Raw genomic sequence first — 26869 nt, forward strand, 5'->3', positions numbered from 1 at the left:
GACTTTTTGATTGTCAGCCTTTTGAGTCAAACCGAGAGGGCATTAATGGAGAACATGTGAATTTTAGATGAACAAAGAATCGAGAGGCAGGTGTCTCATTGCGGTGGTGTCACGGTGTGTATCAACATTCAAGAAAGACAGTAACATCATTCCCGAGATGATCTCCAGAAACGAATGGTGCAAGATGATTGTCACTCCGTGATGGGGCGGGTACACAGTAGGCGGGCGGGGAGAGACAACTGTTCGGTTCTCCCTTTCCGAGATTCTTCTTCTTCAATTCCCTTCTGCTATGACACCTGTAAGATCGACCCCAGCATGTCTTCTGAATCCCCGAGGTCTTCACGGGATGAAAACACGTCTCGGAGAAAAAGGGCCAAATATACTCAGGTGGCCTGGTCAGTTTATGTCCCCCCTTTTCTCAATGCACACGACTGATTATCATGCAGCAATGAATGCAAACGACGCAAGCTAAAATGCAGCGGGGGATCGAGCTGCGCGAGATGTTCTCGGGACCAGATCACTTGTGTCTACCCCGCTCATCGCCCTACGGGTGTGTCGGTACAGAACGAGCTTAAGGATGAAAGGTGTCCTCCCAGTCGCGTCGCGTTCAGCTCTGCATCAGTTCCCATTGAACAAGAACACTTTACTGAAACCACTTCTGAAGGGAAAATGCACGATTCCAAGCAGTGGACCGCCAATTGGAAGCTCTTCGGCGAGAAATGCGCATTCTTTCCGCTCGCCTTCAAAGGGTTGAGTCACCCATCTCTGTCTCCCCACCCAACCCGTCAGCTATACCTGCTGCCGGGAGCCTGCACCGGATCTTGGATGCTCCAAAGTCCCCCACATATGTCGGGCCCACAAGTGCGGAGTTTGGCCTTTCACAAGCCCAAGGATCCCTGTCGCACGAGCCTGACAACGATGCCATAGTTGGTGATCGTCCAGAGGAACTCGATCTGTCAACAACAGCCCCTAGCCCGGTCGCATCCCAAGGAGGAGACAACGCTATTGTTGGACATCCTCTGAGAAGTCTCGGTTCAGATGAGGCCTTGCGATTGGTACAAGTGTATGAAGACACAGTGGGTGTAATGTATCCCTGTGTTGACTTGGATGGCGTGCGAACATATGTGCTGGAGTACTATCGCTCCCATGATTTAACCACTGATTCTCCGCCTCCGTCTACCTTGTCGGCGCAGATGAACTCGGATCAAGATTGGTTCTCTGCGCGCGATGTCCAGGTATTGAAGATTCTTCTGGCTACCGCTTTACTGGTTGAAACGCACGGTCGCAGTGAGCGCGCTGCCCAGCTGGCCGATAGCGTAGAAGATCGCTTCGCCAGCAGAATCAAGATTGCTGAGGTTGACATGAAAGAAATCCTCATTTTAACATTGCTGGTGTGTGTCTCAGTCTCTTATTTTTCCATCACGCTATGATATTCCAGATACATTGTGGCTGATCATGGTAGTCGATTTTTCACTCTTATCGCGATGATGAGGTTATCGCCGGACGTCTGATTGGGATGGCAGTCCGAGGGAGCACAGAGCTCGGTCTCCATTGTCAAGAAACATGGCAAAGAACAGGAGGTGTCTTCCCAGGTGAACTAGAATGGACATGGGCAAGCCGACTGTTCTGGTGCATCTATGTGCTAGACCGCAAATGTGCCTTCGGCACTGGTTTGCCGTTTACGATTCAAGATTCCGACATTGACACCAACTTGCCTGAACCCGGCCACTCTACCCCGTATCTGACTTGCATGATCTCCCACGCGCGCCTCAGCACAAAGATCTGGGGACTCGTTGTTGGGTGGCCCAACCGGTCACAAGCGGCTACTTCGGATATTTGTACCTATCTCGACGCTCAGGTCCAGCAATGGATTCATTCCATCCCACCGGAACTGCGCTTCGATCCAACCTGGCGCTCTCCTGCAGGCACAGAGCACACCGACAGAGCTATGATGCTCCAAGTTCTGCTTGCTCTACAGGCAAACCAGCTCCGCATTTTGGTGTATCGGCAAAATCTGCTGAGCGATGAGCGAATAGCAGACAATATTGCCGGTGCCTCCACCGCTGTGGAAACGGCCAAGAGCACCGTCCATATGCTGGACTATTTCAGCCGAGTCTCAACCATCTACTTCCAGCGCCCGGAGCCATTCAACTATTTCCTCTTGTCTGCCTTAGCCGCCTTGTTTCTGGCCGTTTTACATGCCCCAGCTCGTTTCAGTCATTCCTGTCGGCCTGAATTCTATACGGCTGTGGACATGGTTCGCCGATCGGCTACTCGCGCCCGTACTTCTCGAAGATTGCAAAAGATCATCCACGGTTTGAAGCGCATTCGATTGAACCTCCGATGGGATACTGAACCTGGCCGACAACCATCCCTTCGCCGAACTTACCCGTCAAACGCAAGCTCTAAGGATATAGAGAGGTCAGAGCACGCTTCGAATGAGAATCCTAGCTCTCAATACAAGCGGTATTCGTCGCGCGGAAATTGGGATACCTCAACCTTGTCAATCACGACAGGATCTGCTGCCGCACAATGCAGTCCGAGCCTGCATCAAACATCGACCCTCCAGTCGTCTTCTGACGCCTTCTGGTCAATGTCCCCTGTTACAGTGGCTGACCCTAAATCCAATGACTGTGAAGACTTGAGTAGCTTTTTTGAGATGGCTGGTGGATTCTACTTCGACCCTCAAGCCGATACGGACATGGCGGCGAGAGTAGATGTGGGGTTAGCGCCTGCAGGGGACACTAGATTGCCCAATGCTATGGATATTTTCCATGCCGAAGATGAGGCTTTGACCCGGGTCATGGCCGGGTTACTGTGAACATTGCTGAACGTTTCCATCTAGCACAATTTAATGAATTAACTCAAAGTGGCACTTACGAGGGAGCAGAACTAAAGTAGTGATAGTAGTGACCGTCGGAGAATTGTGAACCCCCATTTCCCTCCGGATATTGGAAGTTGCTTTTGTCCGGCCTGATGAAACTAATGTGTCGACTTGGCCGGGACTCGGCGTGTTTCGGTTGCAGTAGTGTGTAGTTATTATTCCCACCAGTCGGTGCTCTACTACCCCACTGGCTTATTTCCTAAACCATCGCGGTATTCCCTGCTTTAGGCTCCTGCCTCCGGCGATCTATCCTTTGACCTGTCTTCTTGACTTGGCTGGAGTCTTGCATATGCTTTGCTGCAGAAAGTCTCCGTCCGTGATGAGACTGGGTTTTCCACGAATGGACACGTTTGTACATTGTCAAACAATGTATAACTACCTACAGGAGCCCAGTGGTTACAGTCCATTGTTATTTCTCTGAAACAGATCCCGGCCCCCTCTTTCGATGCATTTCAGTAGTATTGCTCGGCCAGTGGTATTTGCTGCACTTGTGCAGGGATATGCAAACCCAGGCTCATGTTCCGGGGCCTGCAATGTGCACGACCCGTCGTTGATTCAAAGGTCGTCAGATAATCGTTATTTCCGCTTCTCTACTGGCAATAAGATCTCTTATGCGAGCGCCTCATCTATCAACGGCCCATGGACTACCATTGGGTCCATGTTACCTAGTGGATCTTCCATTGATCTTCCTGGAAATGATGACCTCTGGGTAAGATAACTGTTTGTCGAGGCACATCAAACAGCCATATTCCATGTTAATATCCATATTAGGCTCCAGACGTGCAGCTCGTGAATGGCCTGTACCATGTTTATTACTCCGTATCGACATTTGGTTCACAGAGTTCTGCTCTTGGACTGGCCACTTCTGCAACTATGGAGGCTGGCTCCTGGACTGATCGTGGGAGCACCGGTATTGCCTCGTCATCCTCTAAGTCATACAATGCTATTGATGGCAATCTTTTCAAAGATGGCAGTACTTACTACATGAACTTTGGCTCATTCTGGCACGATCTCTACCAGGCTCCAATGGATTCGGATGCAACCGAAGTCGCAGCCTCATCCTACAACTTAGCCTATGACCCGTCTGGAACACATGCCGTAGAGGGAGCCTATATGTATCAACACGGTGACTACTACTATCTGTTCTACTCTGTCGGCATTTGTTGTGGTTACGATACAACGCGCCCAGCTAGCGGAGCAGAATACAAAATCAAGGTCTGCCGTTCAACCACACCTACAGGTGGATTTGTGCGTCTCTCCCGCTTACCCTATCGTCCACTGTTCTAACTAAGCCCTACTCCAGGTCGATAAATCCGGCACTGCGTGTACCAGCGGAGGGGGAACAGTCGTTCTTGAAAGTCACGGGACTGTCTACGGCCCCGGTGGACAGTAAGTTCTCGGAATTCTTGCACGTTCCTGCTTGCCTATCCTTTCTCACAATCTCAAGGGGTGTATATACCGATACCAGCCTCGGTCCAGTGCTATACTACCACTACGTCGACACCACCGTGGGATATGCCGATGGCCAAAAGCGCTTCGGATGGAACAAGATCGATTTCTCAAGCGGGTGGCCGATGGTCTAGAGCAGGGCCTTTTATGACTTTGACTAGATTAGGATATACTGTGGTTATCATTTGCAAGGAGGGACCTAGTCTCATTATAGGAATCGACATGAGGCTAGCCTTCATGTATAGGGCTTCTCACCGCAAGATACACATTCTGGCTACTCACCAGGGCTGCCGTTCACTTCTCCGCCATATTTGTACATGAATCTCCTTTCAGAACTAGATTGAAACGCTGGAATCTCTACATGTGGTATTTCCCCGAGTCAAAGAATGGTGCATGGTTTGGGAGTCGCGACGGGCAGTACAGTCTGGTTTCTCCAGACCATACATCCGGTAACTGCTCGGGGTTCCGACCGATACTATGGAGAGTTTTGATACGTCGAGTCTTTCGTAGGAGAGCTAGGGCCATGTCCTGCAGGCAGATTATAAAGCCTCTCTCGTAACCTAATGACATGAGAAAAGTAGTAAAATCATTGCAAAGGATAAACGAAAGTCCTCGCTTTGACTTCAGTCCTTTGAAGCTCCGAGCCAGAGTCGCATTTCGCCACATCCCGAACTCGGCCGACAAGCCAAGTCGGCCTTTGGAATGTTTGACTCATTCTCTTCTTCTCTTCTTTATATTGTGCTTAAAAACACTCTCCATTTATTTGGATTTGACAAGAGAAAAGACACATTTACTTTACTTCTTGACATGGCAAAATCTTCAAACAGGCCCGCGAAAGGCCCTATGAAATATAACATGGGATGGCGACGCATCGTACGGAACTTCAGTCCATCGTATGTTCTTCTGCAATCGAATTTGTTGATCTGCTCTGATTGCTCATGTGCAGATGGTTTGCCGTCACTATGGGAACTGGGATCGTATCGGTTTTGATGACATCAGTGCCATTCGATGCTCCAGCACTCTACTACCTGTCGATTGTCTTCTTCCTGCTCAATCTCGTCTTATTTACTCTAGCCCTCATCACTTCCATCCTCAGATATACGCTATACCCTGAGATATGGAGTGTTATGATCCAGGACCCCACAAGTTCACTCTTCTTAGCAACAATTCCCATGGGCTTTGCCACACTCATTGAGATGTGGGTGTTCATCTGTGTGCCACTCTGGGGGCCATGGGCCGCAAACTTTGCCTGGGCTTTGTGGATGATTGATGTAGTGGCTGCAGCAGCAGTGACTCTGTCTTTGTCTTTCATTCTGTCTGTCCCTACCCATACTGGAATATTTCGATTGGATGCACAGTCGGAATGCTGACTTCTGATCAGAATATCTCAACGATATATTACCTCGCTAGATAGAATCACTGCGGTTCAACTATTGCCTATTGCAGCGACGATTGTGGCAGCGGGTGTTGGTGCCGAAATAGCCAATATATTACCAAACAAACATCATGCATTGGGGACATTGCTTGTCTCATTTATCCTTTGGGGCATGGCTACTCCGCTGGCAATCGTCATACTGGTCATCTACTATCAGCGATTAGCAGTGCACAAACTTCCCCCGAGAGAGGTCATCGTGAGCTGCTTTCTCCCCTTAGGGCCCCTTGGCTTTGGCGGAGTCGGGTAAGCAATGGCAAACTTCTCCTACATTCTGAAACTCTCCCTCTAATCTGCTGCCAGTATCATCTATATTGGCAAAGGGGCACGCGTGCTATTACGGGATGTTGCCATTCTGGATCCTATCGCGGGCAGTATGGCTTATGTCCTAGGTGTTTTCACGTCACTCCTTATGTGGAGCTTTGGCTTGGTCTGGCTTGTGTTTGCGCTAGCCACAATTCTCTACAGCTCTCCATTTCCCTTCAATATGGGCTGGTGGGGATTTACCTTTCCACTTGGAGTGTATGCTGCAAATACCATGGAGTTGGGTATCCAAATGGAGATCATGTTCTTCAAGGTCTTTGGGACTGTACGTTGCGAAATCTGGTCCCGTTTGGTCTACGTAAATAAGCATACTAACTCGGTTGCATGTCCAGGTTTTGAGTGGCGCAGTTCTACTACTGTGGATGCTCGTGGCATTGCGAACTGCCCACGGAGCCTGGCGTGGCACCCTGTTCTATGCTCCGTGTTTACGAAACCTGGCATTCCAGCAAGAGGGGGCTGAGCGAGACGAAGATCGGCATCGGGCATAAGAAGAAATATTGTTTCCGATTGGTTGAGTCATATTCAGCTAGCTACAGATAGCCGCTAATGTCATGCACGTTGTGCATGGCCGATAACCCCCGCTGACAGGGCGTATGCAGATTGCAGCATGACCCTGTGGCCCATTGAAATGAAATACATACACAGTTCAGGCAATCTTTGCCGAGTTTGGAGCCTTGCGATCATTGGATGGGAGACATCCCCCGTGTCATTGACCTGATGTCTTAGCCTCGCCAAAAACTACCTAATAAGCCACATGTTCAATCCGTCAGCTTCGAGGTGTTCATTTGTCATCTCTCTCTCGCTTTCCTTAAATAGGGGTTATCCATGAGACCGGAGATTCTTGACTCACGTTTTTCAATACTCTTTTTTTGGGGTACCTAGCTTGCGTGTCAACAATGGTAAGTCTATGTTTCTACTTCGATAAATACTCATAATAGGTAATGACATGTAACTGGAAGGCACGATTCTAATTAACGTCTAGGAAGCGGGGGACTACGAGTTTCCCTTTTTGCAGGAGGTTTTCAGTCCGCGGTCTTCACACCAGGTCGAGTATGGATGCTCAACCCCCGTATCCTCAAACGAAGGAGCCTCTCTAAGCCACGCGATCTTCTAGTCTTATTTTTGTTCATGGACTGAACCCAAGCGGTCGAAATGACCACCCATTCCAAACATGGACGCATAGCAATGGCAAATTCTGGCCTAAGGACTTCCTAGCCGAGGACATGCCATATGCGCGTGTTTTTGTTTATGGATACAATTCCAATATAACCAACGCTCAGACTATGTCTACGTCAAGCATCAAAGACCATGCCAATACCCTGTTGAATCTTTTGGATATGGAACGTGGTCCGCAACTGGTAAGAGAAGAGCCCCTGTGAGGTTCCTCTCGGTTCATTGACATCTTGCCAGGGCTCGATCCCACCGAAAATTATATTTATTGGACATAGCTTAGGTGGATTGGTGATCAAACAGGTAATATAATGTCCCAATCTCTCTCACGACCTCGCCGTAACAGTTGGACTCGTATAGGCACTTCTCAATGCGAAAGAAGATCCGAAATATACAGCTATTCGCTCGGCAACTTATGGTCTCGTCTTTTTCGGAACACCTCATCGTGGCGCGAAAGCTGTAGAACTTGGAAAAATTGCCGCTCGAGTTGCCCGCTTTGTATCCAAAGGCCATGCCAGCAATGACCTTCTAGACTGCTTGGAACACAATTCCCTCTTCACACGCCAAATGTCCGATCGGTTTCGACATCAACTGGAGGATTATCGAGTCGTAAGCTTTATCGAAGGGAAGGCTGTGCAATTAGGAGGACTCGGGCCAGCATCTATCAGCCATGTAAGCGCATCTTTCCTTCAGTACCGATATGACTCCCAATGCAAGTTTAGCAAAGGCTGATCTTCATAGCTTGTGGTTGAAGAAGAGTCAGCGGTTCTTGGTTTGTCTGGCTTGCGCGAGACACAACTCAAACTCGACGCAGATCACTCACAGATGTGCAAGATCAGCCATCGTGGTCCACAATACCGCCTGATCAACGGGAACATCAAGCAATTAGTCGACCAAGCACTATTATCACAGCAAGGCTTCATTCCACAGTCTGTCCAGCTGCCCGGCGCGGCCTCATCCCCGCCGCCAATACCACCACGAATGCCTTCCAACAGTAGCGTACCGTATCTAAGACAGGGTCGCCCCTCTCCTTCGGCTCAAAAGGTGACTGGAGCTATATTCATCGCTCTAGATAACGATCCACGGTCCATTCGCTCTGCGGAATTAAAGAATCGGGCCCAATGGGACGATGCCCGATCTATCGATCATGAGATCTTTCAAGAACATTTCCGCACCCTGGGCCCGGATCATTTCAGTACACTATCAGTGGCTTATAGTCTAGCTGAGGTGACATTGGAGAGCAACTACTTGGACCAAGCAAGTGAATGGGGTCATTGGCTGTCCGAAAATGTCCAACGTGTGTTTGGGCCTAAGCACCCTTTGGCGATGAAAACGGAAAGTCTGATGGCAGAGATCACATGTCAACAAGGCAAGTATCAAGAAGCAGAGTCGATCTGCGCCAACGTCTTGGCCCGTCAACAGATGACGATCGGCGACAACCATCTGGACACTTGCGAAACCCGACGCCGACTGGGGTTGGCCTACAACGCTTTAGGTCGTCGAGAGCATGCCGTGATGACGGCAGAGAAGCTCACAGAAAGCCTCAAGCGTCTCCTCGGAGACACCCATATTCGGGTATTTGGCTCCGTGTTGGACACGTTAGAATACATCATTAACAACCAAGCTGGGGACTCGACTTCACTGATCGTTATGCGTTTTCAACCGGATGTACAACGCGCGATAGAGATAATGTTACAGGTCTACCAGGAGCTTCGGGACGCCTTGGGTCATACGCATCCATATACCATTCGCGCTCTTTGTCTGCATGGCCGAGCACAAAGCTTGATGCAGCAGAGTATGGAAGCATCCGAGACGCTCCGTCGTGCCCTGGCCAGTGCAGAGGAATCCTTGGGTGCGGACCATCCCCTGACCATGGACATCGTGGCCAACATTGGTGTCATGTATGCTTTGCAAAACGGTTACGCGCAGAGCATTTTCACCCAGGCTCGTACCGAGGAAGCCTTCCCCTGGTTGATACGATACTTGAACTGGGTCGAGCACCGCAAAGGCAAAGAAAATCCCGAGACGCATGCCACATTGGAGCTTCTCGCCAACTTACACTTCAACGCTAAAGAGTACGAACGCGCACAGACTTATTATGAGCGCATTATCGCAGGCGGGCGCGGGGCCACCTCCACAAAGCTCGAGCGTATTCAGGGTCAGCTTCAACTATGCCGGACCCATACCATGTTCACTCGTCAAGCATTCGGATCGGGGCTATCAGGGTTTCTATCAAACCTGCAGCGGTGATCACACACGTTCCAGGAGTAATTGAACATTCTTCCGAGGTTGAAGAAAACTCAAATATCTCATTGCATATCGCAGCCAGTAGTGTGGTTCAATGACATCCACATGGTGCTATGTACCTAGGACACTATCCGTCAAGAGGGGGTATCATGATTCTGCGTTTTCAAGTCTACCAATATGAGACTTCGCAGCAATCATCAATCGGTGGTATGGATGTTTAGTTGGAAATCTTCGAAGGGACGTTCTTTCTATAGGGAATTAGCGTTGCCTTGGGTCGAGATATCGCACAGAAGAACATACCCAGTGGCTTTCTCAAACTGCTCACGGCCAGTATCAGTGACCTTTTCATTGGTGGACCGCATCTTCTCAGGGTCGACCTTGCCACCACCGAACTTCTTCTCGGCAGTGTTGAGACCTTTTGCTGTTAGCCTGAATTGCTTGCGTGGAACCTGCACAGTAGAAGGTCACCTTTGTCAACGTAATCTTCCTGGCCTTGCGAGCCGGAGGCAGCTCCATCGCCAGAGCCAGAGCTCTTGTGGCCTCCAAGCTTGGAAGCGAGGCCAGAGAGTTTGTCCATGTTGAGAATGATGTAGAAGTATAGTAATTTGTGGTATAGAGAAGTGAGGTCGTTGTAGAAAATATGGAATGAGATCAATGTAGGCTATCTTTATGCTGGAGTGCTGTTGATCCTAAATCCGGTTTGCACAGCATCTGCCGGAATGGTGATTATTCGATTTGGAATATTGTGTAGAATGGCATCATCACAGAGTCGCGTCTGCCCCGCAGTGTATCTCATATCGAATCCGTTCTCGATATGCTGGTCAGCGATAGGCTCATGTCTAAGACTTCTGACGAGTGAGGTTGGCTCAGCAGCATGTCTGAGGTCATCTCGCTGGTTCCGATCTGGCCGGGATGCTCAGGTGGGCCCAGATGGTGAGATCATATGATGACGTCAGTCCACTTTGTAACTTCTAAGGCAACCAGGAAATACGGCAGCAAGGCGGCAAGGCAGCAAGGCGGCAAGGCAAGACAGGAACCACGAGACCAGGTTACGAGGTAACGAGACAAAGTGCCCTTCTTCCACTCCTTTCCTACTCCGTACATATACAACTATGCATTCCACAGTAATGTACCCTTGTACTCTTTTGAACAAAGTTGAAAGCGGCAACAGTCCTATCTACCAAATGCTTTTGAGTTTTGACTATATCCAATTGCTCCAGATCTCATGGTCTTCACTTTCGCTGTTCTTCAGTGAGCTGACACTGACAGACGGCATATGCAAAATTTCGGCTATGAATGATAAACGCTCGGAACGAGCTACCCCGAGCCTAGTAGCTTCCCCGCGCTCGATCACTGCCAAGATGAACATCTGCTCCACAGTAGCCAATAGGATAATCGTCCGAGCGAGAGATGAAAGAATACTAGTCCGTACACCTCCTTACTTCTGCTTTCCCTTTCTGGACCCCGGGGTTGACCTTCGGACTTGCGCCGAGGCCTGCAACAGTCATGTACTGCGTACACAGCGTGTCCTCCAGTCAGCTTATAAGCTATAGTGTCTTCTGCGATACGAAGAACCTTGGTCTCGATCTGGTTGAATTCAAGCCACTTTAACTTGCACAATGACAAATGCGGTGGAGGAGCCAGAGAAATTTGGTACAAAGGAGGTCGTCTTCGAACAGGATGCTCTCTACCATGCATATGTTTCTAAAAGTTCAGAATGGCATCGAGACATGACCCAACGTCTGCTTCGGAAGGTCGATTGGCATCTTTTGCCATTTCTCATCCTCATGTATCTTCTCAACTTTCTGGACAGAAAGTAAGTCCTCTCTACGACTTAATAGACAATAGTATGATTCCTGATGGTTCTTTTCTAGCAACTTATCACAGGCTCGTCTGGGTACATTAGAAAAAGACCTGGGCATGAAAGGCACTGATTACAATCTCGCCACCAGTATCTTGTTTGTCGGTTACCTACTGATGCAACTGCCTTCGAACCTGCTCCTGACTCGGCTTCGCCCTTCATTGTTTCTGGGTATTGCAATGGCTAACTGGTATGACCTGTTCGACAGTGCTCGTCGGCTTCCTGGTGCTTACTGCTCTGATAGGGGTGTTATTTCCGCCTGCCAGGCAGCCGTCCAGTCTTTTTCTGGGATCATTGCGACACGCTTCTTCCTTGGGTTCGTCGAAGCGCCTTTCTTCCCCGGTGCTGTCATGTTAATGTGAGTTTCTCCAAATCTTATCACATCTCTTTGAGCATTCACTAACATTGACCGTGTATAGGTCAAGTTGGTATACTCGACAAGAGGTGAATCAATCAGGACCTGGCTGCCACGATGATTATCACTAACTGACTGATTCAGCTAAGCCATCGTATTGCATGGTTCTATTCCGGGAGTTCTTTGGCCAATGCCTTTGGGGGGCTCATTGGAGCAGGTGTGCTAGAAAACCTTGATGGAGCGCACGGTATCGCCGGATGGAGATGGCTGTTCATCATCGAAGGATGCATCACTGTAGGAGTATCACTTCTCGCGACGTGAGGCTCCCTACCCGATAGGGCCTTTTCAATTATCTGACTTCCAATAGTCTCATGCTGCCCAATTATCCAGCTACAACGCCCTGGTTGGACGAACAGGAAAAAGCATACGCGCAATGGCGCTTAATGCACGATGCAGGAGAAGCGGACGAGGTTGGATCAACCGGCGTCAAGGAAGCTTTAGGACTTGTCTTCGCCGATAAGCGCATCTACCTTTTCATTCTCCTCCAGCATCTCTCGCTCCTGTCGCAGAACTTCCAATACTTTTTCCCGACCATCGTGCAAACCCTTGGATACGACAACATCAAAACTCTTCTGATTACCGCCCCTGTCTGGATCGCAACGTTCTTAGTTTCGCTGCTGGTGACGTGGACATCTGACAAACTCAACGATCGCAGCTTGCATATCATCTGCTTGATGATAGTGAGCGTGGTAGGTGGTGTGATTATCACCGCGACAACCAACATCGGTGCCAAATTCTTGGCCATGTTTCTGTAAGTCGCTCTCATCTTACTGTGGTTCGCATGTTTCTAACAGGAATCAGGATGCCCATGGGGGCTGTGTCTGCGTATCAAATTATCATCGCCTGGGTAGCCAATTCCTTTCCCCGTCCACTGGTCAAAAGGTCAGCTGCAATCGCCATTGCAAATATGATCGGTAATACCGCCTCAATATATGGGAGCTACATGTGGCCATCATCTTCTGGGCCTCGGTATATTCCTGGCGGAAGCGCGACGGCCGGAATAGCACTTCTAGTTGCGTTGGTGGCAGTCGTGATTCGCCTGGTCCACAGTCATATGAATCAGAGGTTGGATGAGGCTGGTTGCTCGCACGATATACTAGAGCCGAATGACCTAGAGACCCGGGCTGTTGGCTTTCGGTACATTCTATGATATACCCGTGCAGGTGGGGCTCAAACAGTGATCTGTAGACATAAAGGCTAGTCAAAGATCAAAGTATCTAGATCAGACGAATTATTGTGGCATTGAGACCTACTATCCATCTTATAGGTATCTTTGTGTTGATCGTTATCTATAGGTATGCAGCCAAAACATCCAATGCGTACCGGCAATGCCCTGAGCGGCCCAAGCGGGGTCGATGTTCCCATAGGAAACATCAGTTTCGCCATCTTCCCCCAATCAACCTACTGGAACATCGCGTGTTCTATATACTGCCAGGTAGGTATACTAATTGTGCTATAAAATCAATGACATCCTGAACTTTTTAAACTGCTCGTCGAAAACCGTCAACTGTCCAATTCGATCATTCAAAATGGTATCGTTCCTGCTAAACCCACATACGTTTCGAATGCTGACCTTGCAAGTCTGATCCATCTTTCACTTCAATTCCGGTGCTAGATTTCTCCGAAGCCTTGTCCTCATCTAACAAGCCCGCCTTTTTAACACGTCTGCGCGAGGCTCTTGTGAATGTGGGCTTTTTCTATCTTCGAAATCCTCCTGTTTCCGTTCAATCGCAACATCAGTTCATCCAAAAAGCTCTGGATCTCTTTGAATTGCCCTTAGAAAAGAAGGCTGAAATCGAAATGGTGAATAGTCCTCACTTTTTGGGCTATTCAAGGCTCGGTGCAGAGATCACCGCCTTGAAACCAGATTATCGTGAACAATTCGATGTAAGTTCGAGATCTAAGGCCCTAGGTCGAGAGGGACTTGGTTTGTCGACTATGATACTGAGACCTTGGTCAGTTTGCAACCGAGCTCCCTGCGCCTGGTCCAAATGAGCCTTTGTATAGAAATGTCGTCGGTCCTAACCAGGTATGAATTACCGACTTTGCCCCTGTCTTGCCCTCTAAATCGCTGCTTACCTCCCCTGTCAGTGGCCGGATGAAAAAGTAATCCCCGGATTCCGCAAATCACTCGAAACATATCTGTCCGAAGTGAGCAGCCTGGCCAACGTGTTCCCAGGCTTTATTGCAGAAGCACTGGACCTGCCGCCAACTGCATTCGACCAGGTCTTTGACACTCCACAGCAACACAAACTGAAATTGGTGAAATATCCTCCTCCCCCGGGGTCTAACGACGGATTTAATTTCCAAGGCGTTGGTCCCCATAAAGATTCGGGGTTCCTCACTTTCCTGTTGCAAGGGACACCGCACCATGGCCTGGAAGCTCAGAATAAAACCGGGACATGGATCTCTGTCCCGCCACTTCCGGGGACAGTGGTGATCAATATTGGCCGCTCCTTGGAGGCCTTGACCGGGGGATCTGCACGGCGACCACACACCGTGTAAGCTTACGGGCCGAAAATTATCGAGACGGCGACGGCCAGCCTTTGGGACCTCGATTCTCTTTCCCGGTCTTCCAGGGAGTGAGTTTAGACCTTTCTGCTGATGCGATTTCATTGAATATCCCGGACAACATCCGTCGCATGGTGAAGGATCCCAAAGTAAAGTCAGATGCAGAGGCGACTTTCAACGAAATATTCCATGGGAGCATCGGCGAGGGAACCTTCATTGCTCGAGTGACCAGTCACCAGGATGTTGGACAACGATGGTACCCCGAGGTTTTAGCAAAGGCTTTGAAAGGTCAAAAGGATTTCTTTTCCTAGTTAGCTGATCCCTACGCAATTCAGGCGACCCACGTTGTAAAGGAGAGTCGCATGCATGATGCAGGAATGCGGGGAACCCCTACGGGGTATAGATCTACCCCATTGTTGGTTTATGTCTGTGATCTTTTTCCCTTTCTCCTGAGTAGTACGTCTACGAACACGTCCGCCTCTCATCGCCATGCGCTGGACCAACTCGTTGCTCTGGCTTGCTGCACTAACAGTGGCACAGTCCACGGAGGGCATTTCCAATCTTGTCAAACGACGACTGCCAAATCATCTTGATCAATTTCACTTTAGTTTGGATACCACTCTCCAGGGCAAATACGACTCCTATGTTGTGACCAATGCTCCGGATGGGACAGTGTCGGTTAAGGGGAATACCCTGAGCGCGTTATCTTCGGGGTAATACGTTGACTCTGACCTCCTCTTTCCTCTCTGGTTAACCATCTCCCTAGTTTACATCGTTATCTCAGCGATATTGCTCATGTTGACATATACTGGTTCATTGGCAGCCGGCTAGATGTTGCGCCTCAGAAGTTGCCTCGCCTAACCAGCCCAATTCATGGCTCCAGTACAGTCCCTTGGCGATATCATTTCAACACGGGTATGATGCGCAGTTGCGGCTTTCTTTCCACGCGTTCACCATTTCTGACTCGATTCAGTGACTTTTTCCTATACCACAGCCTTTTGGACATGGGAAGATTGGGAATTACAGCTTGACTGGATGGCCTTACGTGGAGTGAATCTACCGCTTGCTTGGGTCGGCCAGGAACGGATTATTGTCGACGTCTTTCGTGAGGCTGGCCTCAGCGATGCAGAGATTTCCACTTTCCTCAGTGGTCCGGCGTTCCAAGCCTGGAATCGGTTCGGCAACATCCAAGGCTCCTGGCATGGCGAACTACCCCAGACATGGATCGATGAACAATTTGAACTACAAAAAAAGATCATTCGTCGCATGATAGAGCTGGGGATGACCCCTGTGCTGCCAGCATTTACTGGGTTCGTCCCGGCCAACATCTCTCGGGTCCTGCCCAATGCCAATGTGGTTCGCGGGTCGCAATGGGGTGGCTTCCCCCTTGAATACACCAATGTCACATTCCTTGAACCATTTGACGAGAACTTTGGAAAGCTCCAAGCCAGTTTCATTGGCAAACAGCAAGACGCTTATGGCAATGTCAGCCACATCTACACCTTGGACCAGTACAATGAGAACGATCCTTACTCCGGTGATACGGACTATCTACGTAATGTCACTCGCAACACCTGGGACAGCCTAAAGCAGGCGGACCCCGATGCCGTATGGATGATGCAAGGCTGGCTGTTCTATGCAAATTCGGGATTTTGGACTAATGAGCGAGTGGAGGCATATTTGTCTGGTGTGGAGTCCAAGGACGATATGCTGATTTTGGATCTGTTTTCGGAATCCATCCCAGAGTGGCGCCGAACAAGCAATTACTTTGGGAAGCCGTGGATTTGGTGTCAGCTACACAACTTTGGAGGCAGTATGGGTCTATATGGACAGATCCAAAACCTGACCCAGAATGCCACCGAAGCGCGACTCGACTCTCCATCCATGGTCGGTTACGGTCTCAGTATGGAGGGTCAGGAGGGAAATGAAATTGTGTACGACTTACTACTGGACCAGGCATGGTCTGCAACGCCAGTGGACACTCGGCAGTACTTTCACAAATGGGTGACAAGCCGATATGCTGGCCAGAAAGAGATCCCCACTCAACTATATGCGGCCTGGGATTTGATGCGACAGACAGTGTACAACAATACGAACCTCACCACTCTGTCTGTGGCAAAGGCAATTGTTGATATTGAGCCCAGGCTCTCGAACCTGGTCGATGCTGTCGGCACCCACGGGACCAGCCTCACCTATGAGCCCTCTGTCCTGGTACACGCGTGGCAGCTGATGTACCAGGCAACAAAAGCAGAGCCCCGACTCTGGTCTAACCCAGCCTACCAACACGATATGGTCGACGTGACTCGTCAGGTCATGGACAACGCTTTCATTCCGTTGTATTCGGACCTAGTGGAGTCTTACAACAACTCCCGCTCCACAGATGACTCCTTAGAGGAGAAGGGAGAGCAGCTCCTACAACTTTTGACTGACCTTGACTCGGTTCTTCTTACCAACCGAAACTTCCGACTTTCGACCTGGATTGAGTCGGCACGAGCGTGGGCGCATGGTAACAAAACGGAGATGGCATTCTATGAATACAACGCGCGCAACCAGATCACGCTATGGGGCCCCAATGGAGAGATCACTGACTACGCATCGAAGCAATGGAGTGGGGTAGTTTCATCATATTACATCCCACGTTGGCGTATATTCATTGAATACTTGAAGTTGACTCCAACAGAGTCATACAATGCAACTGAGTTGCATTCACAGATACGTGCTTTCGAGCTCCATTGGCAAGATGAGACCTGGTCAACTCCTGAGCCTGCTGGTGACCAGGTGGACTTGGCCAAGGTTTTGACTCGAGTCGTCCATCACTGGCCATCTGTCTTTGGGTTGAAGTGATGGTCTTTGTTGTTTAATCGAACTGATTCAATTCCCGACCTGCCACCTGCATCCGCATTTTGAGATGAAACACGTAAATTGTAGATATTCAGTATATAATATTAATATCCGGGATCCAAATTTGAATTCCCATTTCAAGACTTCGGCGAGGCCTATTATGGACTTGGCAGACCTAATAAATGCACCTCCTCTAGAGAACAGATGTATCGTTGAGGCCTTGAGGATACGGAGTAAAGACGGCCAGGCGGTGTAGGCGGAGAGTGGGTGTCTTGGCACTGTTCACCTCTTTCGCTTCTCCGCATCTTTCTTTACCTCTCCAACCCCAATTTCCTCTTCAACATGCCTCGCGCCGTCCGAGGTCAGCTGCTCCTATTCCTTTGCTCCATAATCATATCGCTAACCGCGTTTTGCAGGTCTGCTGATCGAATGCGACCCCTCCATCAAGTCCATGATTTTGAAGTACGATGAAGAGCGACATGATTATATCGTGGAGGACTTGGATGATGAAAACCATCTGGTCATCAAGGAAAGCCAGCTACAGAATCTGAAGGTTCGGCTGGATCAGGTATTTGAAGCACACTAGCTCTTGGTCATTCAAGGGCCGCCGCTAACAATCTGGTAGGACCTTGACGAAAAGATCATGCAGCTGGATGAATCAGAATCGGAATAAAGTCGAACATGATTTCTCATCGAAACACCTCACATCAACACGCAGCGCCGACAAACCTTATCCATGTCGACTACATATACACTGGGAAAGCACCGCTCGAATGCGCCCAATCTACGCTGCCCTCTCACCCACCCGGTCTTCTGCCTTGCATCAATATCACCTTTCTCAGGAATGAATGGACAGACGTTGGTACCAGAAGGCGGCGAAGGAGTTTTGTGGGCCTGTTTGAATTATGAGGACAATCCACTATCACGCTGCTGTAATTCCTAGCTCCTAGGTATTGCTGGTGAGAATGAATAGGCCTATTGCGAGCAAGAATGAAGAAGATAGAACCTTGGAACATCCTCTCACGAGCCTTTCCATGTCATTCTATGAAGCTTTCCTTCTTTCCCTTCTCATGTGCCTAATGTCTACCTTCCTCTTGGTATCTGCGATTTCTGTCACGTGATCGAATGTTGGAGAAGCATCCAGCGAGTTGGAGAAAGTCACAAGACTCACCACCATCCATGAGAACGTCATACAAGGTGACACGAGGAGTATCGAGCAGTTGCTAGAAGGAGCGACTACCTTTCTCTGTGTTCTATCTGTGGGAGGGCACCTTCCAGAAATCGATCAACACCAACAGCTTCCGGAAGGTGCCCTCAGATGCTCTGGGCTATAAAGGCCCCCATGAGCTCTCCCTCCATCATCATCACAATCATCATCAATACTCAGTTTACAAGCCAACAACAACTTCAAATCTTCTAAATCAAACAACATGTCTCTCTTCCGTGCCAGCTTCCCTCGCTCTGGCGACTTCGCCCCTCTCTTCCGTCTTCTTGACGACTACGATGCCCACCGCTCCGGCACTAACCACACTGCGGGTCGTTCATTCTCCCCTCGCTTTGACGTTCGCGAGTCTGAGAAGGCCTTCCACTTCGATGGCGAGCTGCCTGGCATCGCCCAAAAGGACATCGACGTCGAGTTCCCCGATCCTCAGACCATGGTCATCAAGGGCCGCGTCGTTCGCGAGTACCACACCCCCGAATCTCAGGCTGAGGCCAAGGAAGGCGCCGAGGCCGAAGAGAACCAGGTCACCAAGCCTAGCCACCGTTTCTGGGCCAGTGAGCGTTCCGTCGGCGAGTTCCAGCGCTCCTTCACCTTCCCGAATCGCGTTGACCCCGACAAGACTTCGGCCAGTCTGAAGAATGGCATCCTCTCCATTGAGGTCCCCAAGGCAACTTCTGCTGCTTCCAAGAAGATCACAGTTGGATAGATTACTATCCCAGCCTCGGCGTTTCAATCGCCTTACGACCGCACACGAGATATGAAATACGGAATGACTCGACGTTGACATTGAGCATGCAATTATGGAGCTTGGGTGAATCTGGTTGTTTTTCTGTACTATGTAGTTAGCACCACTTAATCATAATCCTTGAAGTTCCAACTTTCAATCCGACTCTTTCCCTGATGTACAGAGTAGTTAGGTCGTATTGTTTGATTATATACTCCTTAAAGGTTATAGTTCTGCCTCGGCATGTGAAGATCCACAGGTTTACGAGCTCTAGCAAAGCTCTAGTTTACATGTAGTGTTTGTGTATGTTCCATTGTGTATTCAGATTTACTGATACGCAACTTATTGTGTGTATTAGCTCAAGCAAGTTGACAAGGGGCCAGTTAAAAGTAGGTAGTAAAAAAAACCAGGTCTAGAAAGCTGCCCAGGAGGATGATCAAAATGTTCCCCACACCCCGGTGCCGAGGTCCACGGAGATAGCAACCTTCCCTTTTATACCTCTTTCTGCATCTTCCACCTTTCGATCATTCAACCTTCAAAATGTCTGACGCCTACAAATTTGAATATTTTACTGTCCAGTTTCCTGCCGACCACAAATATGTGGCTCATGTGGAGATCAACCGGCCAGGCAGTTTGAATGCCTTCATTGAAGTGTGAGTGCTGAGTTCTTGAGGTGACGGGCTACAGCTAAACCCGCAACTTAGGATGTGGGAGAATATGGCCCGGATCTTCAATAAGCTTTCCACGGATCCCGACGTTCGTGCGATCGTCCTCAGTGGTGCTGGAGCGAAGGCATTCACTGCGGGGTTGGACGTCAAGGCAGCCTCCGAAGGCCTCCTGTCATCAGAGACCAAGACTGACCCAGCCCGGAAGGCAGCTTCCCTACGTCGCCATATCCTCGCGTTCCAAGACTGCATCAGTGCAGTTGAGCGCTGTGAGAAGCCCGTTGTGGTGGCCATGCACGGTTACTCGTTGGGCCTCGCTATTGACTTGTCCACGGCGACCGATGTGCGTCTCTGTGCACGGGATACCAAATTTGGGGTCAAGGAAGTGGATATTGGACTCGCAGCAGACATCGGTACCCTCAGTCGACTCCCCAAGGTTGTTGGAAACTACGGGTGGGTGAAGGAGGTTGCTCTGACAGCCCGCGAGTTCGGCGCCGAGGAGGCGCTGCGGGTGGGATTCGTTAATGCCGTGTATGACAACCGCGAAGCCACCATCGCCGCTGCCTTCAAAATTGCCGATCTGATGGCCAGCAAAAGCCCCGTGGCTGTGCAAGGCACCAAGGAGATTTTGAACTACTCGCGCGATCACTCGGTCCAAGACGGACTGCGTTATACGGGTGTGTGGAACAGCGCTGCCTTGCAGACGCAGGATGTATCGGCTGCTTTGATGTCTGGGTTGCAAAAGCGCACTCCGACGTTCGAGAAGCTATAGTCATTTGTCCCGTTTCTTCTGTTTTGTATACATGGCCCACTCATGTAATCTTTTTATGTCCAAAACCAACCGAGTTCCAGTTACATGAATTTCCCGGTGCTCGCCCAAGGACTCAATATGAAGCAGAAAGGCATCCTGAAGAAGCTCCGTACCCCGTACATGAAGAACTCCAACGAGATTTCTAGAGATGAATTCGGTCCTTTTATCACTCGCCCAGTCTGTGACAGAAAGAAGAACTTCGGATTTGCATTATCGCTGAAAGATAGGTTGCAACCATGGAAGGAAGCTTCACCTATACCCCGTCACAGTTTGTGGGCTATGCACAGGTGGCCGCTGCACCAGCACAAACCGATAAGAGCGCTCAGCAAACAGCGAGACTTAAGCAATGCTACCACTCGTTCTCATCGGATTTGTGCAAGTTAATTCGTCATGTCTCGTTATATGTCCATAGCTAAAGAAAAACGTACACTGAAATGCAAACCTCCATAGATGCCTGGATTTATTCCATAACATCCGACAAAATTCCCTGTGATTCATTCATCTAGAATGGACCGAATGATACCTCGATTCTCAACCCGTTGGTAGTATTGATTGAGGTTCACCAACCGGGCATCAAATGGGCCCTGGGTCTGGACAATGTCCCGCAGAACCGGCCATAGAGAGCAGTCGTCGATGGTGAACACAGAGCCTCCGAGATAACGTTGCCCATTTAGAATATGCTCCCAATCATCCAACCCGTAGTTAAACAGACCGGCTGGGTTAGTGGCGCGGTGCTCGCGCCAGTGTGCCAGGAAGAAATCAATCATCGGCATGTGATGGCCTCCACCAAGCGAGTCTACACCTGACCGTGTCGTGTCGGCAGATCGATTGGCCATATGTACCATAATATCGAGCTCGCCTGCGACCCTTGTCCCATCGGTGGCTTCATATAATGGCAGTTTCGTTAAGTTGCTATTTCTGCCACTCATCTGCTCATGATTGATGACCGATCGATATCGGATCCCGCTTTCTCCCAGACAGAGACGTACGCGTAAATCAGCCACGGGATCTCCGCTAAGTAGCAGCTGCGCGGCCGATGGAGTGACGAAATTGACCACATCAAAGCCCCCGCCATACACGGCATCCCAATCGAATTCTGTAGTACGATTTTCGTGCCCAAAGGCCCCGATGAGGCGTTCTGCCTCGATGGGGTCCCCATGAACCACCGCACGAGCTTGGTCCGGTGTCTTACTGACCGCCCCTTGTCCCCAAATTGTGTTGGCCACGGGATCAATGAAAGTGCTTATTTGACGGAAAGTAAGAGAAATGCGCTGACCCCCGTAAGCCTGCTCTTCGATGGACTTTGTTGACTCGGGCCGTTTGTCGGCACGAATACCATGGAGCCATCGCATGTTTGTGTTCGGGCCGAGAACGAAAAGCGAGTTGTGAGGCAGAGGCACGCGCTGCGTTGCACGACCTGATTCTATCCCTTCTTTAGAATCAGATGCCGATGTCTTGGTGCGGAGGACCATGACGCGCTCAGCGCCTAGACTGACGTTGCAAATGAATGACCCTCGTGCAATGTCTAACGTCTTATCTGAGTGCTCTGATATACGATCCTGTCCATCCCGGTAAAGCTGGATAAGGACGTGATTCAAGGGATGGCCTAGGATCTGCTCAACAGCCACGCGCACCTCATCAACCGCGGCGGTAAACGGCTTGAGAGGTGGAGACTCGTCTGCCGGATGGCGATATAAGGGTATGTTTCCGTCGGGTAGAGGCTGGCCTTGAACTGCAATTAATCGGGGAACCAGCCCCGAAAGATGGTACATCGTCTGCCAATCCACCTCCGTCTGTATGCGCTCAAAGACGTCTGTGGCCAAATTGAGATTACACACGAGTCGCGAGTCGCCCTCCCCAATCTTGGTTTGGGGTACATTTGATGTCGTTCCCCGTTCAGAGCCTGCGGAAGATCTGGGCATAGAGTCTTTGGCGGGGTCCCGACGCTTTGGGCGACGAATACGTGCGCGGACTTTCTTTTTCTCTTCCACCGGAACCCGCGTGGCTGAAGCACGCTGTGTACGAGAAAGCGTAGCAAGTTCTGCAAGGCTCGGGTTTTCTGGATCGCGCGGGTTATCTTGAGAGGCATCGGCTGTATTCCAGAATTCCAGGCCATCCATGACGCTCTCAATGCCTGCCGTGGCGGCGGAGGCCTTAGGCTGAGGTTCGGCTCTGCGAGCAATTGCCTCCGTCTCGTGCCAATCTAGCTCCTGAATGAGCTCTCGGGCCGTTAGACCGGTCGCACCCAGGATATCCGCCATGCGTCGCATGGCTTCCTGGTGCCGTTGGAAATCGCGGAATCCCAAGCAATCTTCCACCAGAGTCACCGAGAACCCGTGGCGTACGGCATCCAGAGCTGTGGCAAATACCGAGACATTGGACAGCGAGCCACAAAGGTATAGCTGGGTCACAAACCGCGTTCTGAAGGACAGCACAAGGCTGGGTGACTCCAAAGCCGAGTATCCTGTTTTGTCCATCACGGTGTCTTTGTCGGCCTCGATGGCGGCTAAGATCGGCGCAGGGAATTGATATCCGGGCGTCAGCGGGTCACAACATGATGGAGGGTTGGCCGAGAGGAAAGCTTCCGGGTCGACAGGTTCTGGTGAATCACGGTCCGATCCGACCTCGATTATGTTCGAAGTTGGCAATTGTGTTCTGCGCGGCGGCTCTTTATCCAGGACAATGCGTTCACCAAAGTCCCAGTCAATAATGCTTTGTGGTGATCCAGACTGAGAGCGCACCCAAACTACATCGCCAACACGACGGAATGCAGATGCTAGCTGCGGGAGAATTTCGAGGATGTCGGAGGTGTTGGGAATATGCAAAGCCCCGGATGAACGAACGAAATCATTTTGAAAATCCAACAATATCAAGGCCTTCCTGGTTTGAATAGTGGGCAGGTCCCCAAATGAGAAGTAAGTCATTCTATAGACTGAGCATGGTACGACCACTGCTTAGAAACATAAAAGCAATTGGACAGACCAAACATTGTCAGTGGATATGCCGATACGTGGGGCGGGGGGAGACCGAAGGCGGAGAGGTGTCATGGCCTGAGGCATTAAATGGGGATAGTTTGGGAAGGACCAACCTACCAACCCAGTGGGAAGTAAGGATTCTAAGGAAGGTGCATATTGGTCACGTGGAAAAATAATTGAAAAATAATGAAAAATAACACTGTGCACACAGTAACTAACTACAGTAGTAGTAGTATAGTACTATCACAAGCTCAAGGGCTAAGGAAAAGACAATCCTGAAAGTCCGAGAGATCGAGAGGCCTGTAGGAACTTCGTACAAATTTGGCGTATGTTCTGGACCATTGAACTTCGGACATTGCTCTCCTACTCCGGGGAAATTTGCCTCCTCATCAGAACGAAGAAAAGTTATTTCCCATTTTCCCCATTGCTTGTCGCGCAGGGAAACGCAATTCATGACATATTATCACCCCCGCCTCCAATCAAAGTAGCGGCCGGTGTCGGTGTGGGTCTCCGGGGAGCAATGTCTGTTCTCCGAAAATTGCTACGGTGACTCGAATCGCCCCATGAGCTTTGCTCCCATTATTTAAATTCCCAAGCTCTCCCGCAACCTCTTCTTTTCCTTCACTCTCCACACTCTCCTCTCTTCCTTACATACACAATGGCTTCCCGTGGTCTTCCTCGTGCCCTCCGCCTTGCCCGCGCGGCCGCTCCTCGCTCGGTCGTGACCGCAGCTCTCCCTCGCCCTGTCCTCGCCGCTGCTGCCGCTGTTCCCCGTGTCTCCTCGGTCGTCACCCCCGTCCGTGGTGTTAAGACCATTGACTTCGCCGGAGTCAAGGAGGATGTCTACGAGCGTGCCGATTGGCCCCTTGAGAAGCTCCAGGAGTACTTCAAGAACGATACTCTTGCCCTCATCGGTTACGGCTCCCAGGGTCACGGTCAGGGTCTCAACCTCCGTGACCAGGGTCTCAACGTCATTGTCGGTGTCCGCAAGGATGGTGCCTCATGGAAGGAGGCCATCCAGGACGGCTGGGTCCCCGGCAAGAACCTCTTCGATGTCACCACTGCCATTGAGAAGGGTACCGTCATCATGAACCTCCTCTCCGATGCCGCCCAGTCCGAGACTTGGCCCACCATCAAGCCCCTCCTCACCAAGGGCAAGACTCTCTACTTCTCCCACGGTTTCTCCCCCGTCTTCAAGGACCTCACCAAGGTCGATGTCCCCAAGGACATTGATGTCATCCTCGTTGCCCCCAAGGGTTCCGGCCGTACTGTCCGCTCTCTCTACCGTGAGGGCCGTGGTATCAACTCTTCCATTGCTGTCTACCAGGACGTCACCGGCCAGGCCAAGGAGCGCGCCATCGCTATGGGTGTCGCTGTCGGCTCCGGCTACCTTTACGAGACCACCTTTGAAAAAGAGGTCTACTCTGACCTCTACGGAGAGCGTGGCTGCCTCATGGGTGGCATCCACGGTATGTTCCTCGCCCAGTACGAGGTTCTCCGTGAGCGTGGCCACAGCCCCTCCGAGGCCTTCAACGAGACCGTCGAAGAGGCTACTCAGTCCCTCTACCCCCTCATCGGTGGTAACGGTATGGACTGGATGTACGCTGCTTGCTCCACCACTGCCCGTCGTGGTGCCATCGACTGGTCCAGCCGCTTCAAGGACACCCTGAAGCCCGTCTTCAACGACCTCTACGACAGCGTCCACAACGGCACTGAGACCCAGCGCTCCCTCGACTACAACTCCCAGCCCGATTACCGTGAGAAGTACGAGAAGGAGATGCAGGAGATCCGGGACCTCGAGATCTGGCGCGCCGGAAAGGCTGTCCGCTCTCTGCGCCCCGAGAACCAGAAATAAATAATACCTTGATACCCGTGGGGGTTTCGAAAAATGATGATGTACTATGAACTGTTCTGTTTGGTTTCAAGTCGGAAATATTATTTTGAGGCCTTAGATAGGCCATTCCCCAATTAACACCTTTTTTTTCCAATTTCCATCTCTTCGTCTTGTCTTGATCTGTACCGAGTAGCTTGTAACCTTGTAACCTTTAGCCTTTAAGCCTGTCTGCTAGCCGTGCCGAAAATTTGAGGCGGAGAAGATTCCGGGGTATCCAGAGTCATCTTGACACGCCGCAATTCCTCTCTCTACCACACCACACACAACATGGCTTCCCCCGCCGTTGCAGCACAATCGCTCACCCCAGCTGCGATCCAAGCGGCTCATGAACTCATTCAACCCCACGTGCACCGCACGCCGCTGTTGACTTGTAAAACACTTGACACCATCGCCTCCACACCACAGTCCCCCGAAGCCTTGGTTGGAACGCCATTCGAAGGCCACACTCCGGCACGCCCACAGATTCGATTTTTCTTCAAGTGTGAGAACTTTCAGCGGATTGGTGCCTTCAAGGCACGAGGCGCATTTCATGCACTGCTACGACTGTTGGAGGAGCGCGGGGAGGAAGTGAGACGGCGCGGGGTAATCACGCATAGCTCTGGTATATCTCCATATTTAACTGCACGAGACAAAACACACATGCTGATGCTTTTTTTTGCTTTAGGAAACCATGCACAGGCCCTCGCCCTCGCTGCCTCGACCCTAGAAATCCCCGCCTACATCGTTATGCCCCGCATTAGTACACCATCTAAGATCGCGGGTACAAAGTCCCATGGTGCAGAAGTTATCTTCAGCGGCTCGACGAGTGTAGAGCGTGAAGCTGTGGTGGCAGAAATACAAGCAAAGACAGGTGCCATTCTGGTTCCACCGTATGATGACTTCAATGTCATTTGCGGCCAGGGTACAACAGCTTTGGAGCTGGAAGCACAGCACGCTGAACAAACTGGGTCCCGGGCCTTGGATGCGGTCATCACTCCTATTGGCGGAGGCGGGCTCAACTCCGGCGTGGCGACTTGGTTCTCGGATAAGCAGACACGCGTGTTTGGTGCAGAGCCCAGCTTTGAAGGGGCGGACGATTGCCGACGCGGACTAGAAGCAAAGGAGCGCGTAGAAGCTGTGAGCACTCTCACTATTGCAGATGGTCTCCGCACTCCTGTGGGATTGCTCAATTGGGAGGTCATCTCCAATGACAAGAAGGTCGAGGGGGTCTTCTCTGTCACTGAAGAGCAGATTAAGGCCGCCATGCGGTTGGTTCTGGAGCGCATGAAGGTCGTTGTTGAACCGAGTGCCGTGGTTGGATTGGCCGTCTGTCTCTTCGACGAGAACTTCCGGCGACGAGTCGAACAAGAGGGTGGCAAGGACGGATGGGACATTGGTGTTGTGTTCAGCGGCGGCAACACAACTGTCGAGGCAATTGCGAAGCTGTTCACTTAGAACTACACAA

The 26869-nt window shown here is 50.5% G+C and overlaps 13 protein-coding genes across 13 annotated transcripts; 11 read left to right on the plus strand and 2 right to left on the minus strand.

The window, feature by feature from the left end:
• Nucleotides 1–719: 719 nt before the first annotated feature.
• On the plus strand, nt 720–2821 carry N7515_004279 (transcription factor domain-containing protein; the record flags this gene model as incomplete). The annotated part of the gene is made up of 2 exons (XM_056665023.1): nt 720–1391; nt 1463–2821. 2 exons carry the CDS (start codon nt 720–722, stop codon nt 2819–2821), a joined length of 2031 nt encoding a protein of 676 aa, XP_056521973.1.
• Nucleotides 2822–3329: 508 nt separating this feature from the next.
• abnA (putative extracellular endo-1,5-alpha-L-arabinase) lies at nt 3330–4467 on the plus strand (the record flags this gene model as incomplete). Its single annotated transcript, XM_056665024.1, has 4 exons — nt 3330–3593; nt 3656–4132; nt 4188–4273; nt 4332–4467. The coding sequence occupies 4 exons, from the start codon at nt 3330–3332 to the stop codon at nt 4465–4467; spliced, it is 963 nt and encodes a 320-aa protein (XP_056521974.1).
• Nucleotides 4468–5140: 673 nt separating this feature from the next.
• Nucleotides 5141–9509, plus strand: N7515_004281 (LipA and NB-ARC domain protein; the record flags this gene model as incomplete). The annotated part of the gene is made up of 10 exons (XM_056665025.1): nt 5141–5226; nt 5280–5648; nt 5715–6011; nt 6069–6354; nt 6422–6512; nt 7076–7139; nt 7204–7447; nt 7500–7562; nt 7620–7931; nt 8001–9509. 10 exons carry the CDS (start codon nt 5141–5143, stop codon nt 9507–9509), a joined length of 3321 nt encoding a protein of 1106 aa, XP_056521975.1.
• A 214-nt stretch (nt 9510–9723) lies between these two features.
• N7515_004282 (uncharacterized protein) lies at nt 9724–10083 on the minus strand (the record flags this gene model as incomplete). Its single annotated transcript, XM_056665026.1, has 3 exons — nt 9724–9754; nt 9807–9921; nt 9975–10083. 3 exons carry the CDS (start codon nt 10081–10083, stop codon nt 9724–9726), a joined length of 255 nt encoding a protein of 84 aa, XP_056521976.1.
• A 1042-nt stretch (nt 10084–11125) lies between these two features.
• N7515_004283 (putative MFS transporter) lies at nt 11126–12932 on the plus strand (the record flags this gene model as incomplete). Its single annotated transcript, XM_056665027.1, has 5 exons — nt 11126–11322; nt 11381–11725; nt 11872–12039; nt 12090–12533; nt 12584–12932. The coding sequence occupies 5 exons, from the start codon at nt 11126–11128 to the stop codon at nt 12930–12932; spliced, it is 1503 nt and encodes a 500-aa protein (XP_056521977.1).
• Nucleotides 12933–13311: 379 nt separating this feature from the next.
• N7515_004284 (isopenicillin N synthase family dioxygenase) lies at nt 13312–14287 on the plus strand (the record flags this gene model as incomplete). The annotated part of the gene is made up of 4 exons (XM_056665028.1): nt 13312–13314; nt 13364–13669; nt 13743–13811; nt 13874–14287. The coding sequence occupies 4 exons, from the start codon at nt 13312–13314 to the stop codon at nt 14285–14287; spliced, it is 792 nt and encodes a 263-aa protein (XP_056521978.1).
• Nucleotides 14288–14424: 137 nt separating this feature from the next.
• Nucleotides 14425–17137, plus strand: N7515_004285 (alpha-N-acetylglucosaminidase; the record flags this gene model as incomplete). The annotated part of the gene is made up of 4 exons (XM_056665029.1): nt 14425–14559; nt 14834–15006; nt 15060–15208; nt 15267–17137. The coding sequence occupies 4 exons, from the start codon at nt 14425–14427 to the stop codon at nt 17135–17137; spliced, it is 2328 nt and encodes a 775-aa protein (XP_056521979.1).
• Nucleotides 17138–17476: 339 nt separating this feature from the next.
• tfb5 (TFIIH complex subunit TFB5) lies at nt 17477–17807 on the plus strand (the record flags this gene model as incomplete). Its single annotated transcript, XM_056665030.1, has 3 exons — nt 17477–17495; nt 17551–17702; nt 17760–17807. 3 exons carry the CDS (start codon nt 17477–17479, stop codon nt 17805–17807), a joined length of 219 nt encoding a protein of 72 aa, XP_056521980.1.
• Nucleotides 17808–18564: 757 nt separating this feature from the next.
• N7515_004287 (Hsp20/alpha crystallin family protein) lies at nt 18565–19062 on the plus strand (the record flags this gene model as incomplete). Its single annotated transcript, XM_056665031.1, has 1 exon — nt 18565–19062. The coding sequence occupies one exon, from the start codon at nt 18565–18567 to the stop codon at nt 19060–19062; it is 498 nt and encodes a 165-aa protein (XP_056521981.1).
• Nucleotides 19063–19620: 558 nt separating this feature from the next.
• N7515_004288 (enoyl-CoA hydratase/isomerase family protein) lies at nt 19621–20517 on the plus strand (the record flags this gene model as incomplete). Its single annotated transcript, XM_056665032.1, has 2 exons — nt 19621–19733; nt 19785–20517. 2 exons carry the CDS (start codon nt 19621–19623, stop codon nt 20515–20517), a joined length of 846 nt encoding a protein of 281 aa, XP_056521982.1.
• A 533-nt stretch (nt 20518–21050) lies between these two features.
• On the minus strand, nt 21051–23480 carry N7515_004289 (isochorismatase family protein family; the record flags this gene model as incomplete). The annotated part of the gene is made up of 1 exon (XM_056665033.1): nt 21051–23480. One exon carries the CDS (start codon nt 23478–23480, stop codon nt 21051–21053), a length of 2430 nt encoding a protein of 809 aa, XP_056521983.1.
• Nucleotides 23481–24189: 709 nt separating this feature from the next.
• On the plus strand, nt 24190–25386 carry N7515_004290 (Ketol-acid reductoisomerase; the record flags this gene model as incomplete). The annotated part of the gene is made up of 1 exon (XM_056665034.1): nt 24190–25386. The coding sequence occupies one exon, from the start codon at nt 24190–24192 to the stop codon at nt 25384–25386; it is 1197 nt and encodes a 398-aa protein (XP_056521984.1).
• Nucleotides 25387–25692: 306 nt separating this feature from the next.
• On the plus strand, nt 25693–26859 carry N7515_004291 (threonine/serine dehydratase; the record flags this gene model as incomplete). The annotated part of the gene is made up of 2 exons (XM_056665035.1): nt 25693–26026; nt 26090–26859. 2 exons carry the CDS (start codon nt 25693–25695, stop codon nt 26857–26859), a joined length of 1104 nt encoding a protein of 367 aa, XP_056521985.1.
• Between the last annotated feature and the right edge of the window lie 10 nt (nt 26860–26869).

Source organism: Penicillium bovifimosum (assembly GCF_028826915.1).
Source record: "Penicillium bovifimosum strain IBT 22155 chromosome Unknown utg000004l_segment0_segment0, whole genome shotgun sequence".
Lineage (NCBI taxonomy): Eukaryota > Fungi > Ascomycota > Eurotiomycetes > Eurotiales > Aspergillaceae > Penicillium > Penicillium bovifimosum.